General features: G+C 40.8%; 2 protein-coding genes across 6 annotated transcripts in view; both read left to right on the forward strand.

Moving 5' to 3' along the window:
• The first annotated feature begins 3,483 nt into the window (after positions 1 to 3,483).
• LOC132979046 (midnolin-like) overlaps positions 3,484 to 18,230 on the forward strand; it is a 53,056-nt gene continuing 38,309 nt past the window's right edge. Inside the window, exons 1-7 of one of the 2 annotated variants that reach the window (XR_009674011.1) lie at positions 3,484 to 4,314; positions 4,428 to 4,515; positions 4,607 to 4,669; positions 5,378 to 5,923; positions 6,009 to 6,114; positions 10,455 to 10,703; positions 11,236 to 11,942. Coding sequence is in view for 1 of the 2 variants with exons in the window: in XM_061044509.1 (XP_060900492.1) it covers positions 4,085 to 4,314; positions 4,428 to 4,515; positions 4,607 to 4,669; positions 5,378 to 5,923; positions 6,009 to 6,114; positions 10,455 to 10,703; positions 11,236 to 11,408 (1,455 nt within the window). In the remaining variant the exon portion in view is untranslated. Of the gene's footprint in view, positions 4,315 to 4,427; positions 4,516 to 4,606; positions 4,670 to 5,377; positions 5,924 to 6,008; positions 6,115 to 10,454; positions 10,704 to 11,235; positions 12,160 to 18,230 lie in introns of those variants that run through there. The other variant, XM_061044509.1, reaches the window with a different exon arrangement.
• cirbpa (cold inducible RNA binding protein a) lies at positions 13,289 to 17,930 on the forward strand. 4 transcript variants are annotated; one of them, XR_009674010.1, is made up of 8 exons: positions 13,289 to 13,408; positions 14,105 to 14,215; positions 14,366 to 14,472; positions 14,589 to 14,733; positions 14,850 to 15,003; positions 15,092 to 15,150; positions 17,538 to 17,616; positions 17,725 to 17,930. XR_009674010.1 is itself a non-coding variant. In XM_061044491.1 (7 exons), the coding sequence occupies exons 2-7, from the start codon at positions 14,116 to 14,118 to the stop codon at positions 15,652 to 15,654; spliced, it is 579 nt and encodes a 192-aa protein (XP_060900474.1). In that variant the 5' UTR covers positions 13,289 to 13,408; positions 14,105 to 14,115; the 3' UTR covers positions 15,655 to 16,563. The 4 variants fall into 4 exon arrangements, 3 of the variants coding, with proteins under 3 accessions (XP_060900474.1, XP_060900476.1, XP_060900477.1); XM_061044491.1 differs by lacking the exons at positions 17,538 to 17,616; positions 17,725 to 17,930 and adding an exon at positions 15,641 to 16,563; XM_061044493.1 differs by lacking the exons at positions 17,538 to 17,616; positions 17,725 to 17,930 and adding an exon at positions 15,641 to 16,563 and having other exon boundaries at positions 14,589 to 14,712.

Below are 18,230 nucleotides of genomic sequence, written 5' to 3' on the forward strand. Positions count from 1 at the left end.
GCACATGGACCATCCATACCACTTTTTTATCCTGGCTATGTATTGTGGGCTCATGTTTTTTGTATGGGTGGGATATGTATGTATATATGTGTTGTGTTGGGTGTTTGTATGTATGCTGGCTGCTGGAACACCTACATTTCCCTGCTGGGATGAATAAAGTATATCTTATCTTATCTTTATCTTGTACAGTTTTCCATTAGGAAATGCTAGAATAAAAATACAAAAATTTACAAAGGCATGTGCATTCAAGAAAAACAAGAAGAACATTTTGACTGAAAATGTGTAGGCTGAAGCTTTAGCTTATTAAACCTTAAAAATCTTATTATTTAAAGCACTGCTAGTTTGTTTACAATAAACCAAAACATATCAGAACAAAATATATCCAAACATTTTTTTCAAAACAAAAAAAATACACAAACAAAAACAAAACAGAAATCACACACACAAAAAATAATCAAACCAACGTTTTATATAAACACCTTTTTTTTTTTTTAAACAAAAATTTTAATCTGGAAAGTGAACTACACATTCTTAATGCCATGTCATAACTATTCCATGTGTGATGACCAACTTGTTTTTTTTCCTTATCAGGAGTGCCAGGTTTCTGTTCTCTCTTGAGTTTAACATCAATCATTTATCAGAAGATCATCTCGGCATACCCAGAAGAACTACAGTATTTCATCATGTTTTGCTGCAGGGCTCACCCATGGTAAAAAAATATTCAATTACCTTGAAATGTTAACAGACAGTGTTTGAATATTACATATAGGCCCATCAGTTGTTGTTTTTTTTCATATATTCCACTGATTGACAGGTCCTGGAGAAAGTAATATGTATGTGAGTTAAGTTGAATAAACCATTTTGTAGCTCAGAGAGAACAGAGTGCTGAAGACTGAAAGCTATATAAAAACCTCTGATCATTTAGTACAGTGACTTCTAATCCAGATCTGAGAACAGTGGTGATCGAGTTGCAGTTTGGGTGATGTAGGCGCCAGGCTTTGACGAATAAGAAAAACGCATGGAATAAAAAAAATGTAGTTCTGCTGCAATTATTTTGATATTTATTGTTCATCATAAGTCTGATAATGTTACACAAGTGCAGTGCTCAATCAGTGGAGTTCACTGAAATGCTTTCCTAATCTTTGTTTCATCATTGAACTGTGAGAAAGGTTTCAAAATCAAACTCAGAATAGGACTTTTAAGAGACAGATTATTGTTTTGAATTTCAAATACTATGCATACCATGATTTTTTCACACGCTCCAACATGTAACATTCCTGCATTAAAATGTTCTAAACTTGCCTGCTTTTTGCAAAATGTGAAGAAGAAAGAAGAAGAATAAAAAGCATTCCTAAGAAAACATGAACTTTGTCTGAGGTACGTTGTCTGGGGTAAATCCAGGTTAATTATCTGCAATCGTAGTTGTTTAACTGAAAAAATATCCCTTTGCTGTATTTAAGGCCTAATAAATGACCTCTTGAGTTGAAGGTTCAAATGCCCAAGCAGGGAACAGCATGAATCTATTCATAAATGGGCATACAGGGCTATTCCATGACGCAATTCTACAATATAAAACCTTTCCCAAATAAAAATAAACACAATATGAGGGGGGAAAGGAATATTTTGGGGGGAGTTATTTATTTTAATTAATATGAGGGGACAGATGGTCAAACATCAGATCATGATTAAAAATTATTTTGACGCATTTCACTCAGAATTTAGAAGGATGTAAAATAATATATCTGCGATAACGACCCAAATGCTCTCCTCCATCTGTGTTCCTTTATTTTCAGACATTCAGCCGTTTGATGATGATCTCAGTCTATAATTGAGATTTTGGTTGAAATATTTAGCACTGATTCCATACATGCAAATATTTTTATGACTGAAATGCCAGGGACACTAATGTGTGACATACCAGAATATTGAAACATCTGGGAAATTATGCCAGGAGAGGCCGTAAAGGGGTAGGAAGAATGTGGCTCTGTGTGTGTGTGTGTGTGTGTGTGTGTGTGTGTGTGTGTGTGTGTGTGTGTGTGGGTTTCTGTACTTGTTGACGTCAGAGCTGCGTCTGTGCTCGTTCTGGAGAGCAGGACATCCTGTTGAATTGTTCTCAGCGAGGCTTGAAGAATGTAAAGCAGCAACCTCTCCCGTCTAGCTCAGCTTTGTAAAACGTAGGCGGGATATGCCATAATAGGGGAGGAGAGAGGGTTTAGAACGCCATGGGAGGACAAGATCTCCATCAAAATCTCTCAGGGACAATAAGTTCATTTGGTCATTAAATAAGAAAAAAGGAAGAGATAAGTGTGAGTTTTCTTTTGAATATCAATGAAGTTCAACAAAGATTAGAACAAAATTGAGCTTTTAAATATATTCCACTGCTTGTAATTACTCCACTTATCTCAAATGTAGCTTTCATATGTCTATAAATCATGTTAGCAATGAAGAGTAAGAGCCAAATCCATGATTTTACTCTACAAAAAAACATCCATGCAATGTTTAACAGCCCAGAAAAGGAGGAGATAGATTGTACTGAAGGGTTTTGTTTTATTTTTGCTTAAAGATGAAAAAAAATGAACAATGAGCCCACCATATCTGCATTTAGGAGAGTGTGGAGAGGAGTGAGTGTGGGGGAGGGGTAAGGAAGGGAGGTGGGTGATTTGGGAGTGGAGTGACGCAGACTGGATAAAGTGGGGGTGTTGTGGGTGTAGCTATTATTAGCCAGCATGTGGAGACTCACATTAGCTGCATTTCTCCGCCCGCCCCGGCGCCCTACGTCACTTTACTCCAAGCTGCTCCTCTCCACTGAGCATCATGTGACAGGTGCAGCCTGAGGCCCCACTGCAGACCACGAGAGGAGCGGCAAGAATACTAAACAGCCGAGAGGGACAAAGACTGCAGAATACAAAGGATACATACTGCCTGTGAAGGTGTCCTCCCACTGGCTGGACAGGAAACCTATACAGTGGCAATAAACGTGCATGTGATGGACTGGTCAGGGTGTTCTAAGCATTCAGGACAGAGTGTGCTGGGCAGCTCTCAGCACGCAGGTGACCTTGAAAATAAGGAAAAAATGGGAAATGACTGGACTATTCTTCCCTAATTACAGACTCTTATTTATTGTCATTGTTGGACTGTTTTATAGTTATAAATGTCATAAATATGGAAGAATGTATTTTTTTTATATTTGTATGTATGTGATGCATTTTTAAGACACCACACATATTTGTTTCTGATAGCTGCAGTCTGTTCCATACATGTCTGTCTCAATCTTTCATGACTGATAAACAATTGTAATCGATCCAAAAAAATATATATATTTTTTTTTTTTTAAAGAACTGCAATAAATAAAGGTTATTTTAGACTCTTGTGCTCCTGTCCAGAGCAGTTGTCTAGTAAGTCTGATGCTTGAGCTCAGGTAGGTAAGTGGTTGAATGGAGTTTCTTAATGCAGTATAAAATATAGACTAATGTGAAAACCCCCTTTGTTTTAAAAAGACTGTCGTGATCAGCATAGTACAATTTGTTTGTTGTGTAGACTATGAGTCAGTTAGGGCAGGGCAAACTCCCGTATTTATCAGGACAGGTTTCGATAATGTGATTAATAATTGCTATAGCCCTTTATCGATAACGATGTGCCATTCTGTTGATCAATAAGGGATGTTGGCATGATGACAGCCTGTACACAACGTTATGGAGCTGAGCAGATTGCATCATTTATGAATGGCGAGTGAGGAACAAAACTGGGAGGCGCCATGTGAGATAACAGGCGTTTTGATTAGACAGTAATGGCTGCCTGGTGTTGGGGATGTCGCTTATTGGCTGTGTGTATATGTGGGCGGGGCTTACACTGACAGGGATGTGGTGCTTTACACTCGGTGGAGTAGTGCTGCGCGGGTCACCGTCGTAGAGAGGATCTATATCGTGCTCTCAAGTGTATATTTTGACAGTTGTTTCTCACTGTCCAATGAGGAACGAGAAGCTGTAATAAAAAAGAAAAACACTCATTCTTGCCCCTCGTCTTCGTTTAATCTTGCGACCAGAAACAGGTTTGAATTTGGGCTTTTCATAAAGAATTCAGCTGTATGGAGCAGCAGCAGCGGGGTCTCTGTAGCTTTACTCCGGGCAGGTCTCCATGCTGCGGGTCTGGGATCTCTACCAGTTCGCCAAACATGCGTTTGACCATCACCTCGACCACCGGCAGTCCAGTGGAGCTGACTGTTCCCCGAGGAGAAACTGTGGAGGGATTGAGGACTCACATCTCCAACAAACTCAGAATGCAAACAGACAGAATCGTCCTGCTCCATAAAGACAGGTGAGGTTGTTTTTACATTGATGCTTTGGTTGATATCATAGCATGAAGTAGCCTATGTAATAAAAAAAATGTCTTTATTTAAATGTCCTGACTTAATGATGGATACGTTTCAGTCAGCTGACTGCAGGTAAGCTGTTGGACCTGGGTGTAACAGATGGCAGCAAATTGACCCTGGTCCCTGTAGTTGAGGCAGGAATTGCAGTAAGTAAGCCCATCTTACACTGGGGAGAAAATACACATTTCCATTCACACATTAATGTGATGTTAAGTACTTTTATTTTTGCTGTCACAGTGCTCGACTGCCAAAGCAGAGAGAGGTATCATGGACGTTTTGGAAAGCTTAACAGAAGCCCAGGTAAGAGTTAAGTTCACTTGAATTGCCACCTGTTGTATGCACCACAAATAAGGTGAATACACCCTTTAACACGCCACGTTTTTACATTTTTCACCATCTCACCAATGTCCTCTGAAATTCAGCCACCAATGTGTAGCTCAGATGAACTTGGGTTTTTTACATCGTCATTTTTCAAAGATGACACAGAATGACTAAATCAACGAAAGAAAAACCCTTAGGGGGAAATACTGACCTTTTTTAAAGTTACATACTTTCATAGCCTATAGTTTAGATGTAGTGATAATTTAAAAACCTACACACTTTAGTCATAAGGCTTTAACAAAATATCTAAACACATGCAAAGATGATTGCATCATGTCCTTTACTTCTCTACTTCTGTTTGCTGACAGTCATGTAGCTTCTCACACACACGCAAACATGTTTTTCAATGAGACTTTCAGTATTGCGCAGGGAAAATATGTAATCCAATAAATCATCATGATTTCCATGTTTAATAAAACAACAAGGGTTATTTTTCTGAACTGGAAACAGAGACACTCTTTTGCTTCAGTTATCTTTCTTAAAGTAAAAAAAAAGAAGCTGCATGTGTGTTAGTGTTGTAAAGTTAAACCACACCTGCTGTTACCATGGTAACCAGGGGTGTTGCCAAACTACACTGGACTGAATTGTAAATTTCTCTGTGACGTGTTTCTCCTGACTGCACTTCAGATCAGCGACTTCCTGTCCGGGCGCTCACCTCTGAACCTAAACCTTGGCGTTGGTGCACATGTGATGTATGTGCAGCTGCAGCTTTCTGCGCAGAACGTGGCCGAGCTGCAGCAGCATCAGCAACACCACCAGGACTTAAGAGTCGGTAGCAGGAGGGACCTTCAAACTGGCTTGCCTGCTGCGGCCAGAATGAGCCGTCTTGACTCTTCATCCTCCTGCTGCTCCACCAACTGCTCCACCAACACTGCAGGATCCTTTACCCCACCTGCTTCTGACTCTAAATCCACGATCCATTTAAACTCTGAAAGAAGCAGGACTTCATTTCACTCAACAGCCAACCCCTCCTGCTCATCCCTTCCTTCGACAAACTGCCATCAGGGTGCATTTCCGCATCAGTCCTTTCCTCCCCAAACACCTCGCACATCTTCAACCCAATTTTTGCACCCCAGATCTCCGCTACAAGCAGCCACACCAGTCTGTTCACCTGCTCCAACTGGCTCCGATCCTGGACCCCCAAGTCCAGCACCGGCCTCTACCTTCAATGAGGTCAGCCTTGCAAGTTCTACTGCACAATACATTTCTCCGTGATTGTATTTTCATGTAATAGTAATACTTACTGATTGCTTTACAGGGTAATACTCAAGATCATGCTACTCCTGAGCTGTGCAAGCAGCCAGGAGCAGTAATCGAGAGTTTTGTGAGCCACTCTCCTGGTGTCTTCTCTGGGACTTTTTCTGGTAAGTACCATAACAGCATGTGCTGAATATGATGTAACGGCATAATAAGAGTACAAAAATTTGTAGTTGACAATGAATCAATAAACCTTTATTGTTACTAGGGGTACTTCAGTTCCAAAAGTAGCACAAGGGAAGATAAACTTACAGGTACAAAGAAAAAGTAAACATGGAAAATAACAAGAAGAAGCGGTATTTGAACAATTGGAAACTAAAATTAGACAACCATGACATAAGTGTGTGAGACAAAGGCTACTGGTGTGAGTGATGACACAGTCAGTGATTGACCTCCAGCACTCCTTTTTTGCATCATGGTGATAGATGATATCATATAGATAGATAGATAGAACTTAATCGAAGTCTGAAATTTGTCTTGCTTCATAAACAACATAAATATTTAAGAGAAGATGCAACGATAGAAACATTTGAGACCATTCTGCTCCAGGGGCGGCTGTGGGTCAGTTGGTAGAGTCGTTGCCTCTCATCCGGAAGGTCAAGGGTTCGATCCCCAGCTGAGCAACATATCTGATGTGTCTTTGGGCTTAACCCCAAGTTGCTCCCGCTGCTTCTGTGGTGGTGTATGAATGGGATTAGTTACTTCTGATGGATGATGTATCAACCACTACCGTCAGTGTGTGTATGGGTAGGTGGGACATGCAATGTAAAAGCGCTTTGAGTAGTCGGGAGACTAGAAAAAGCGCTATGTAAGCTCAAGGCCATTTACCATATTCAAGTTTACTTATTTGAACCTGGGACCCTGTTTCTCAGATTTAATGCTAATAGTTTAAGTTCATTGTTCAGGGTGTGTGGTTATAGGGTCATAGACAATGCGGTAAGCTAGCCCTAAAGGGATACTGCACCCGTTGAAACATGAATCTGTATTGACGTTGGGTCATATATGTAGTAGAAATGTGAAATAAATTTTGAAGTTGGTGCCTTCTTGGCCGTGAAAAGGCAGAAAGTGTCTTTTTGGCTCATGTGGATGAAAGACACCAAATCCCAGAATGCACAGCACCGCAGGCCACTCCCACTAAGGTCCTCTAGTTCAGAATCAGAAATACTTTATTAACCCCAGAGGGAAATTCGATCAATACAGTTTCTCCAAAATATACAATATAGCAGTAGAAATATAGTAATAAAAACATTCACAGATATATTTACTTCAACACATAAGACCATTTCCTCAACTGATTCAGAGATTTCTTCCAGAATTGATCTTGGAAATTCCTGGCAGAAAACAGACTCTATGTCTGTGTCCATAGGCAAACAGTGAGAGCACCGACACTACCAGTCCGCCCCAGCTCGAGCCGGCCCGGGCTCCTCGTCCTCACCGCCGCCGACAGGCAAGCATCATGTCTCGGCTGCTGAGCTGGCAGCGGCGGCAGTATAGCAATATAGCCGCAAGACGGTTGCTGCCAACAGGCCGGTCTTTTGTCGCGGCCAGCTCCCGGCGGCCGGGCTCCCGGCGGCCGAGCTCCCGGGGGCCAGGCTCCCGGCGGCCGCAGCAGCCATCTCGCCGCTATATTTATATTTTTTTATATTATCAGCCTGGTAGCATAGCTTCCAAGCTATATGGCAGACGTTTCGATTCTGGGAGTGAGTTCCTGCCCACTGATCTGTGATTGGTCTGTAGCTTCAGTGGTCGAAAATATGAGGAACTAGCATTGTAGTTTCACCCCGCCAACCGCAACAGCTTCCAGTGACGCAAAAATCGTCATTTTGCGTCACTGGAAGCTCCTTTTCAGACTCAGAAAATGAGGGTGGGATGCACGACCATTAAAAAATACTACCAGCTTTCTAATGATACAAAGCTTAATGCAAATGGGTGAAGTATCCCTTTAACACTTCTTGTGAGCTGATTCATGGAGTCTCTGGAGTGGTTGGCCTACAATTTTGAGCCTGTTTTTCATTGGTGGACAGACATAGGCCTATACCATGAGGTGTTATAATACTCACTGAGGTCACTGAGAATCACAGATGTAGAAAATAAAACAAGAATTTGTCTACTCGCCACGATCTCAGTCGGCAGGGGGAATACATTCTTTGTTTTGTCTTTTTGCATACAGTATATATTCGACGTGGTCTTTTCAGAAAAACGAATGGTCAATTGTTACATCCAAAGATTTATAAAATGACACTTGCTCTATAGGGGAAGAGTTGTAAACTATGATGGCTTTGATAATATCCTTGTCCTCCTCTTACCCACTAACTCCAAGCTGCCTGGTTTTACTCTGAGCTACAACTAGTGGCCTCTTTACCAGCTTGTTACCACCACAGCAAAGATCAGAGAGTTGACTTTACAAACTAGTGACTTTTTTCTTCCTGAGGAGGCCTTTAGGGTTGTTTTACCTGGCTAGTATTTTAATTGATTTTCATCCCAATGTCCCCACTACATCCACCACCAGGTCTTTGCTCTAGATGATGTTGAGCTTTAGTTCTTTATCAGCTGCCCGGTTAGGTATTGTAGGACCTATTGTGTAGGGGAGCAGCAATAAGCCTCCCTCCTGGAGGCAGGGCTGGGTGTTGTTAAAAAGTTGAGGAGTCGAGAGAAGACAACCCTCAGTAATCACTCACTTCTACAGGCATGAGAAGGTCTTGTGTGTCAGGAAAAAGATAGCATCCTCCACATATGTTGCTTATATTCAAACTGCAGAAGGGGGTCCTGGAAAACCATTAGTAGAGAATTCAGGTAGAACCAGACTCAGAGGTCTTTATTGAGTCATAGTTCACAGGCCTTCAGTCACTGTGCGACCGATACTTCCTTGCATGCTTAAGTCACAATCCTGAACCTCAACGAAAGATTGTGTAGAGGCTTTAATACATCGTTTGAAGTTGCATGAGGGCGCACTCACACTAGGCAAACCATATCGTGCCCAAGCCGATTCACCCCTAAAGTCCAGTATGTTTGACTAGTGTGAGTGCTCTGTAATTAATACTCAGAATAACAGAAATATCAAACTGATTCTACTAAATCTTCTACACAACATCAACACAAAAACAGGGGAAAATATGCACCCTTTTTCAGGTCTTTTTAAATTGAGCATCAAATTCGGTTCACCATTGTTGATGGTTTTGCTATTAAAAAAATGGGTTGGTTCAGATTTCCCAGACAGAACGCTGGTTTTGCAGCAAGTCATGCCATGCAATATGATTGACCAATACCCATTGCATCCTTGTGTACCAAAAAAGGACCATGTACCAGGGACTTAATACTGTACAGAAAATACAAAAAACTGTTTCTGTTTCTTCCCTAAAATATGTGTGGGAAACACAGTGACATGACTTGCAAAGAATGTTTCCCTTTTCTAAATAATTACTTTGGATTTTTCCACATTTTTCCAAGTAGGACCTAAAAGAGCCACAACTAGTTCCAAATGAGCCACATGTGGCTCGAGAGCCTCGGGTTGAGCATCACTGCTGTACATCTTTTGCCCAGGAAAACTAAAGAAAATGTAAAGCTGAGATATATCATTTATTGGAGGGGTATTGATGTTGTCTGGCCCACTATCTTTGTTTATTGGGAGCCTAGTGATCTCCTGTTTCACCTGGCTGGGGGTAAGGGCGGGGTAAGTGTTGGGTTTTTTAGATGCAGTGGGTGATGTCCCAGCAGTGGTTGACATGCTGTGGAGAGGGGCGGGTTGCATTATGCTTCATTCAGTGTTATGGAAATGTCTGGTCAGTGACGTGTAAGAGGGGATTGTCTCTGAATGTTTGTATATACCAAAAGAAAAGGAGAGGGCCATCTCGATCATTTCCATGAAAAGAAGAACAGCTGCCCCCCTGCAGTGGTGTGAATTTCGGCAGAGATTATGGGTGGGGGACCCAGACACAATGGGTGGGGGTTTGTGTGAAACCTATTGAATTCAATAGAAGCAAGTCACGGGTCCTCCTGCTCTAAGGAGTCAACTGCTTTGCATTCTTTACTTTCTGTCTTCCATCTTCTCCCTGTAAATGTTTTTGAATTGTTTGTAACACTGTGGACAAATCAATTGAGAGATAGAGATTTAGATATACCGTGATAATCAGACTGGGAAATTGCAGTGTTGATGCAGCCAGATCATAGAATTTACTTAAATGAATAAGGTAGTCAAAAATAAAAAAAATAAAAAAATAAAAATGTTAAAAACTTTATACAATGAGTAAAAACTAACATGCTTTAAAAAAAACGAACACAAGAAACAAGAAAATAATTCAGATCATTTACTCAATCCAAACCTGTTAAATACTCAAGACAAAGGAACACATGAAGTTATTTGAGCAGCTGGAACCACTCAACCTATTAGCATTTTTACTGTAAACTAATATTAATGTATTCTTCTTTTTATCCACTATAATCCCAACAGGCACTCTGGCCCCTTGCAGTCAGAGCAGCATCAGCCATCCTCAAGGTGGCATCGCCATCATCCTCCAGATCCTCAAAGACCTCCTTAGAGCTGCCCTCCACCACCAGGGGGCTTCACCTGCCAGCCCTAACCTGCATTGTGCTGCTTCAACCCCTCCAGTCAGCCCAGTGCTCACTACAGAGGAGCAAAGCATAGATAAAAGTAAAACGCTGGAGACACAGAGGGAAGAGCACCTGGCTAAAACTCCAGGTGAGCTTTAAACAACAGTCAAAATAAAGACATTCATACATTCTTATTACTCACATTTCAGTTGGATTAAATGACACTGACCAAACATTTGGGACAGTTTTAGTCACATGCCTTTAAGATGTGAAGGATCATGTCTTAAAACTTTAGAACACCTTGAAACTCGTGCTCAATAACCTCTGTTTGTGTGTGGGGGTCAATGAATGTGCCTACAGTCTAAAGTTCACTCTTTGCAGTAAAACATGTTTTAACCTCCAAATTGCTTTCTTTTTTCTTCTTCTTCTTCTTTCTTCTTCTTCACTTTTCTGCACTTTTTTTCCATTTGTCTTGGTTTCTTTTCTTTTTGCTTTTTTGTTTTTGTGTGTACTTTAATATTTGGAGTCATCAGATAACGGACTAGTGACAGTGGAGGCTGTTTTATCCAAATTTTACATCTCTATCAAAAGATGTCATGATAAATTGAATTTCATGCCAAAAATGAGCTTTATTTTCAGGTAGTGTGTCTAACATGTAATTATTGTTTTCTCTCCTGTAGATGAAGAGAGTCCTCCCCTCCACTCACCCACACAGGAGAATCAGGCGTTGCACTGTAAGCTACAGCGGCTGCAGTTTTTAATGCAACAGAGGCAGACTCGCAGGCGGACTCGCAGGAACTCGTACCTGTCACAGGCGTCTCACCCATACCAGCCTCCTCACCATGAACTCTAGTTCTCTGGCTTTCAAGAAAAGATCCTTCCACTGTGATGGTAGTGGTATCACCATTGAAACCTGAGCTGACTCTGGACCTTGCAAAATCAGTGGAAGATTGGCCAAGGCACCTAAGGCACCTTTTCAACATTATGAGCATTTCTTTAGAAAATAAGCCCAAAGTCTCCAAGAGTCTGTTCTGTGGTGTCAATGTTCTGAGTATGTAACTTTATCTGAGACGGTCCTGCAGGGACATTTTTGTCATTGATAATGATAATGTAGCATTTTTCATGTTGTACGTCGTGTTCCATACAGAAACCTGGCTGTAGGTTTCATGGACTCCAAAGCCTTATCCGTACATGTCCTGAATGTAAACGGCTTTGTTTTGTGTAGAGCAGGGGTGGGCAACTGGCGGCCAACCCTCAACGTGGCCCTCAGTTCAATTTTCACATATCAATTAATTGGAAACATGAAGAAAACGTGACAAGATCTACCATGAAATCATGAAAAGCAGAAGTATGTCCATAATAATATTTGATCACTGGTGTATGTTGAGTTAAATTTGAGACATAATTGACTGTAATCGTTTTTGTATCCTACAATTTGGCCCTCCGGCAGTGAGAATTAAATTAATGTGGCCCTTGCTGTGACCAAAGTTGCCCATCCCTGGTGTAGAGGAAGTTCCTAAAAAATTTTTCTCTTATGCAATATTTGAATGTACACATAAGCAACGGGAAGAACCGCAAAGAATAAAGAGAGAAAATGAATGAGATGTTTGTGTTAAGCCTTTTTCATACATGAAACAAGTCACATTTTCCTCTTCATCTATCTGTAAACTTCAAGGCTTTCTGTTGTGAAGATGCACGTGTCTTCACTGTTTATCATTACTTCTGTTTCTTTCAAACAAAAAATGAAATTTATTGAAAGAGACACAACACTTATCAGATATGTGGCACCTTGTGTATGAGAAGTACACAGCTGAAGAGTAATATTATGCCAGACATATAGTCATCGCAACTTGTATAAAGTAAACGTTTTTACTGCCATTTTCAAAATAATGTGAATGAGGCATAATTCTATATCAAACACATAATACAAAAATGTAAATGTTTTAATTTTGGGAAATCATTAAATGGATGTTTATGGGAAATATATATAAATGTCGTCGTAAATATTTAGCTGACATATGCATAGCCTAGGAGACTCTGGTAATAAACAGTAAATGATATCTAGCCTACTGAGGTTCGAACAGTTGTAACATGAGGAAGACGCACTACAGATAAGTAGTGAAGTTTGCATATGGTCGTATATGAGTGAACTACCATCCATGCATCAACAACAGGCCTACAGTTTGAACAAGTTAAAACATATGGATCAGAAAAAACACTTTAATTGTGTACAAAACAGAAGAGAAAAAAAAACAAGCTGAAACCAAAGAGAAAATAAACAACAAAGGCAACGATCTATAACAGGGGTCTCCAACAGGTAGCTCGGGAGCTACTGGTAGGCAGGTTTTCAGTAGCTCGCCTATAGGTTGACCGACTGTGTTAAAAAATAAAAATAAAAATCTGACGACAGTAAATGCACCTCTTCCCACTATTCATATATTTGGCCCATAAAAACAAGTATGAAGTACTAATGCTTTCTTGGACATTGATGTGAATTTAAGATTATTGATAAGCATTGGCTTATTGCAATTTCACACATGTACAAACAGTAGCTTAATTCAGCTGAGCTATGTAAATAAATGAAAGTAGCCCTTGGCCACTTTCATTTTTTGAAAGTAGCTCTCAGATTAAGAAAGGTTGGAGACCCCCTGAGCTATACTATTTGAAACCGGTCTACACAATCAGATACAACAGGGGGCAGCACTGCCAGCCGTGTTACGTATTGTCCCGGCAGACGACCCGAGAGAAGAAGACGTCATCGCAGTGCGAGTTGAAAAAGGACGCGCGCTCTCTCTCCTCTCTCATTCGACCTGCAGCCCAGCTCCCTTCAGCAGCACCACAGCCAGCCGAAAGGTAAAGAAATCATTCACTCTCTTACACAATGTGTTTTCTTTGAGCTTGTATTACAGCCTTACCTATCATTTTTAAGCAACTAGTAAGATTTTTTTTTATGGTGTGGTATTCAATCTTTCTTTTTTTAAACACGCGCACCAAAAACCGTTATAATTAATTGCGATGGTAATTAAATAATTCGATCTGCATTTGTTTATTTTGCAATGTGTTACAAAGTCGTGTTTGTTAGGAAAACACACTAAACGGATGTAGTTATATATGTATATATTATATAAGCATTATATAACCGAGTAGAGGAGTCATCTGTCCGCATCTGAACCATCGAAACAAAAGGGATGACCACGAGCTCGCTGCTACAAAATGGCGCTGAAAGGAAAACTGGAGCTAGCGGGACGTAATCCGCTAACCACGTTTGTAGGCCCCGAGGCCCGACTCTATACTGCACAGGTCAAGACAATGAATGAAGCCTGCTTTTTCGATTACATCTTCGAAATATCCATCTAAATAAAAGTCTTAAATCGGGCATGTAAAAATGTATGCACGGCAGATATTCAGATAATTTCAGAGTAATTATCGAATTACAATTCACGTCGCGAATTACTTGAACCGTGACCTACTTTCCTACTGCAGCGTTATTATCTTTTTATCTTTCATTGAAGGTTGACTTTTTTGTTTTCTTTTTATTTCTTTCTGTAGCTACGTTGAAAATGTCGGACGAAGGTAAATTATTCGTTGGAGGGCTGAACTTCGATACCGGCGAGGACGCGCTGGCGGCGGCCTTCAGCAAATATGGAACCATCGAAAAAGGTTTGACGCCCTTGCTCTTCTGTTAATGTTGTACAGCGATTTGTTTAAAAAAAAATGTCGTTTTGCATGAACTGCTGAAGCGAGGTGTAAGACATTTTCTACATAATACTGTTTTTTGTTTTTTTTTCCTCACCCCCCACCCCCCCTCAGTGGATGTGATCAGGGACAAAGAGACCGGGAAATCTCGCGGGTTCGGGTTTGTGAAATACGACAACATTGAAGACGCTAAAGACGCCATGACAGGAATGGACGGCAAGGTAACTCCCCAGCAATTATCATACTGTTTCATATTAAATACATTTTAACGATTTAATTTTTAAATAAAATTTATAAATTAAATTGGCCTTGTATTAAAAGTTGCCTCTCGTTGCAGGTGATTGATGGCCGGACGATCCGTGTGGATGCAGCTGGAAAGAGCGGGCGCCCCAGAGGAGGATTTTCAAGCGGACGTGGTGGCGGTGGCGGTGGAGGACGATTCGGCAGTAATAGGGGTAGAGGTGGGCGAGGTTACTCCAGAGGTGAAGACTGTCAGTCTGCTTCAGGAATTCCTCTCTCTACTACTTTAACTCCATTCAAATTTCTGTACTGCCGGATGAGTAGTTAATTGCCGTCTATGTTTTTCCTCACTTTTAAGGTGGTGGATATGAAAGAAGCTATGACCGGGGTTATGGCGACCGGAGCTTTGGAGGAGGAGAGAGGAGTTTTGGTGGTAACAGTAGTGGCGGATACAGGAGTGGAGGAGGTGGAGGTGGCGGAGGATCCTACGGTGGAGGATACAGAGAAAATAGGTGAGGTGACAATGAGATAACAGCTACCTGGCTGAGTTTTCTCATTGTGTATTGCAATACAATAATACCTCATTTTTATTTTTTCTAGGGGTCAGAATACATATGATCGCCAAGGAGGCAGTTACCGCGATGGATATGATGGCTATGGTAAGCATGAATGATATGCATTTGCACTGTGTATGTACTTATGTTGGGGCTGTTTTTTAAAAAACAAAATCTGCATTTAGAAACTGATCTTAACCAGACATGTATTTGTAATGACATTTCTTAAGAAAATAATGCTTGGAAAGATGTATTAATTGTGGTAATTTCTGAATTCTCAATGACACTAGGCATCACATTTCACAGCCCCAACATATGAGAACCTGTATCATATACGCCCCTCAGTCTTGTACCTCAGCCAAAGTAGATGCCTCTTTATAACCAGTCCCAAATCTCACTAGCCCCCCCCTCCCCCAACCCCTTTAACAATGAAACCTACTTAATCGGCTATTTCTCGTATCTAAGCTGATGGAGCACCTAACGCAAACATATCGGGAGGGGTTTTGGACTGTCTGGTGGGATGAGGGGGGTGTTGTGAAACTCCAGTGTTGGAACTTTCCGTGTCTTTACCTGTGTGCCCACTTCTTATCCTCAGCTACACACGAGTAAACATCTCCCTGATTCAAGATCATCACTTGGCTGGCTGTATTTCAAAGATGCGCTCCTCAAGAAAAGTGTCCACGTGTTATTGCTGACCTTAGTTTTGTAGTTCTGTTGTAGTAGCTCAAGCATCTTCAAAAAATGTAGCCATGAGTTTTGGTCATTCCTTAACAAACCATGTAACAAAGTACAGTTCAAGACTCTTATCTTGCTTAATTGGGCATCTTGATTCCTCAAAGGTCGTTTGTTAACTAAAAGGCATCTGTATAATCTGATAAGAACTGACAAGTCCCAGTAAGGGGATCAAACAGCTCTCCACATGGCTTTTCGTTGAACAGCCACTACCATTGCTGTAGACTTTTTCTTTTTGTCCAGCACATTAGAAGTGTTTCCTGATTTTGATTCCTTAGTTATTTTTGTTTTTTTTATATTGAAATATCCGATGGGGCTTGTTTGTTTATTCCTTTTTCCCCTGTCAGTCTTTGTGACTGGCCTTCGTCTTGCCAGGTTTTAAACTGAAAGAAGAAAATAGCTCTGATAACTCTAAAAGCTTTTGGGGGATTTTATGCTAAATTCCTTTTTACTATTAAAAACTAAGTTTAGCCGAGGCTCCTGTGTGTTCAATTTCCCAAAAGAGTGAATTCCTTTCAGACTGGTGAACTACACATCCGAAGTGGCCGGCTGTTCATGAAGTCTGTCCAAGGTATCTTCTATGCTCTGCTCAACATCTGCATTTTAAATGTGCTGTAAAATGGACTAATCTTGTTAAAGTGATCGAAAAATGTAACTACGTTTCCCCAAAGTAAAATCTCAACCGGGAACAGTTTTGTACTTTATGTTCTTTGTATGATCAACAATTTTTTTTTTTCTTTGTCAGTTTGGCTTCATGGAGCCTATTAAACAGACTGTGGAAAATAATCTTGATTCTTTTGCATTGTAAAACTTATCGCATGGGGAGTTTAAAGCTGCGACAGTTAAGTCACCATAGTTGGAATAGCCTTGATTGAGATAATGGAGGGGTTAGCTGAAATTGGGTGTACTATAAATTTTCCACTTGGGTATATTTAAAAAAAAAAAAAAAAAAAAGCTGCCTTTCCGGTTTCTAAATACTTAAACAGTATCAGTGGTTTCTGGCCCAATGAATCCTGTACAGGTCTCAAGACCATCGGACAATGGTTTTGATCAAACCCTTGATGCGGTTTGAGTATTAAGGCCCTGCACTGGCACAAGGAGTGCAGGGAAACATCAGCTGGTGTCTGGTCATGTTAAAGCTTCATTATGTTCAAGAGGTCAGCTACTTCAAAAACCTACAAGTCCTTGGAGAGTGAAGTGTTGCGCCTACCAACAAGTGCTCATCAGAGATGAAAGCTGCTCTTGCCTAGGTCATATGTGGAGAAAATAGGCCAATGCACGTGAGGTAACAATCTCCTTTTGCTTTGCTCACATCCTTCAAACTCAGTTCTCATTGTTTCCATGAATGCCTTCAAGTTAGTCGTTTATAGTACTCTGCTTCAGATGTCGCCAACATGCCATGGCCTCTTCCCGAATCTGATTCATAAAACAAAGTCCATTGAAAAAAAAAAATGTTTCTATGAAGCCCCTCTGGATTGTTCTGCTCCACCTGAGTGCACCACTAAAAAGCAGCCTCGTGGGTAATTTTGTGCTCAGTCCACTTCCGTTCACTGCACTAGTCTTCAAATTTGCTCCTGTAATATCCCACCGCAGTCCTTATTGATGTGCAAGGTGTCTAGATAATTTGCAGTTTCTTTGTATCCTTACACAGAGTCAGTGGTGAGTTTCAGACTCATACATAGGGCTGCATGCATTTTGTTGTGATTTGTCTTGTGACTGATGTAATTTTCCAGGCGTAATCCATTTTTCTTTCTCTCTAGAGTAAACTGACTGCTGGAGGCTTCACTGGATCTCCTTGAGGCTGAAGTGAGCGGCATTAGCCCTTTATGCAGATAACAGGTACAACCTTGTCTTACTGGACAGAAAAAAAAAAAACAATCCCATGTGCTCTGGTTTGTGGTACAGAAAACTTAACCTGGCTGAAAATTCTGCACTGCCCTGTTTCAGGTCCATCGTGCAGCACCTGAGGCGAGGAGCTTGCCAGGATCCTGCAGACAAGGAAGTTGAGGCCTTTGAAAGATGTTGCTCTGAAAGTCAACATTTGATAAGAACATGGTCCAAGAAATCATGTTGAAAGGGGTCAGTCTGACCTGTACATAGGGCTGGGCAGTTTCCTTGAAGTGGTCGTATGTCAAGAAACAGAAGGGCCCTTTTTCATCATTGGTGTGAGCTTAATGAAGTTTACACCAAACTTTACAGAATGATGCTGTTTGATCTATTTAAATAAAAACTAGTCAAGTGAAAACCAGATGGCTTGTTTTTTTTTATTTTTTATACCAAGGTTAATCATTGAATTGATGTGCACAAATTAAACCAATACGTTTATTGACTTTACATTTGGATTTTCACTGAAAACAGTGACACTTGACAACGGGTTTTGAAATGCATGCAGCCTAGTATTATTTAGTCCTGAAAATTTCTAACATGAAATCCTGACCACAGTACCTTTATCA

This window comes from Labrus mixtus, chromosome 8 (assembly GCF_963584025.1).
Source record: "Labrus mixtus chromosome 8, fLabMix1.1, whole genome shotgun sequence".
NCBI lineage: Eukaryota > Metazoa > Chordata > Actinopteri > Labriformes > Labridae > Labrus > Labrus mixtus.

Excerpts from the sequence above, each read along its gene's own strand:
- cirbpa (XM_061044491.1), top strand. The coding sequence starts at position 14,116 with ATGTCGGACGAAGGTAAATTATTCGTTGGAGGGCTGAACTTCGATACC. Across the intron at positions 14,216-14,365 it reads ATATGGAACCATCGAAAAAG|TGGATGTGATCAGGGACAAA; the intron begins GTTTGACGCCCT and ends ACCCCCCCTCAG. Across the intron at positions 14,473-14,588 it reads TGACAGGAATGGACGGCAAG|GTGATTGATGGCCGGACGAT; the intron begins GTAACTCCCCAG and ends CTCTCGTTGCAG.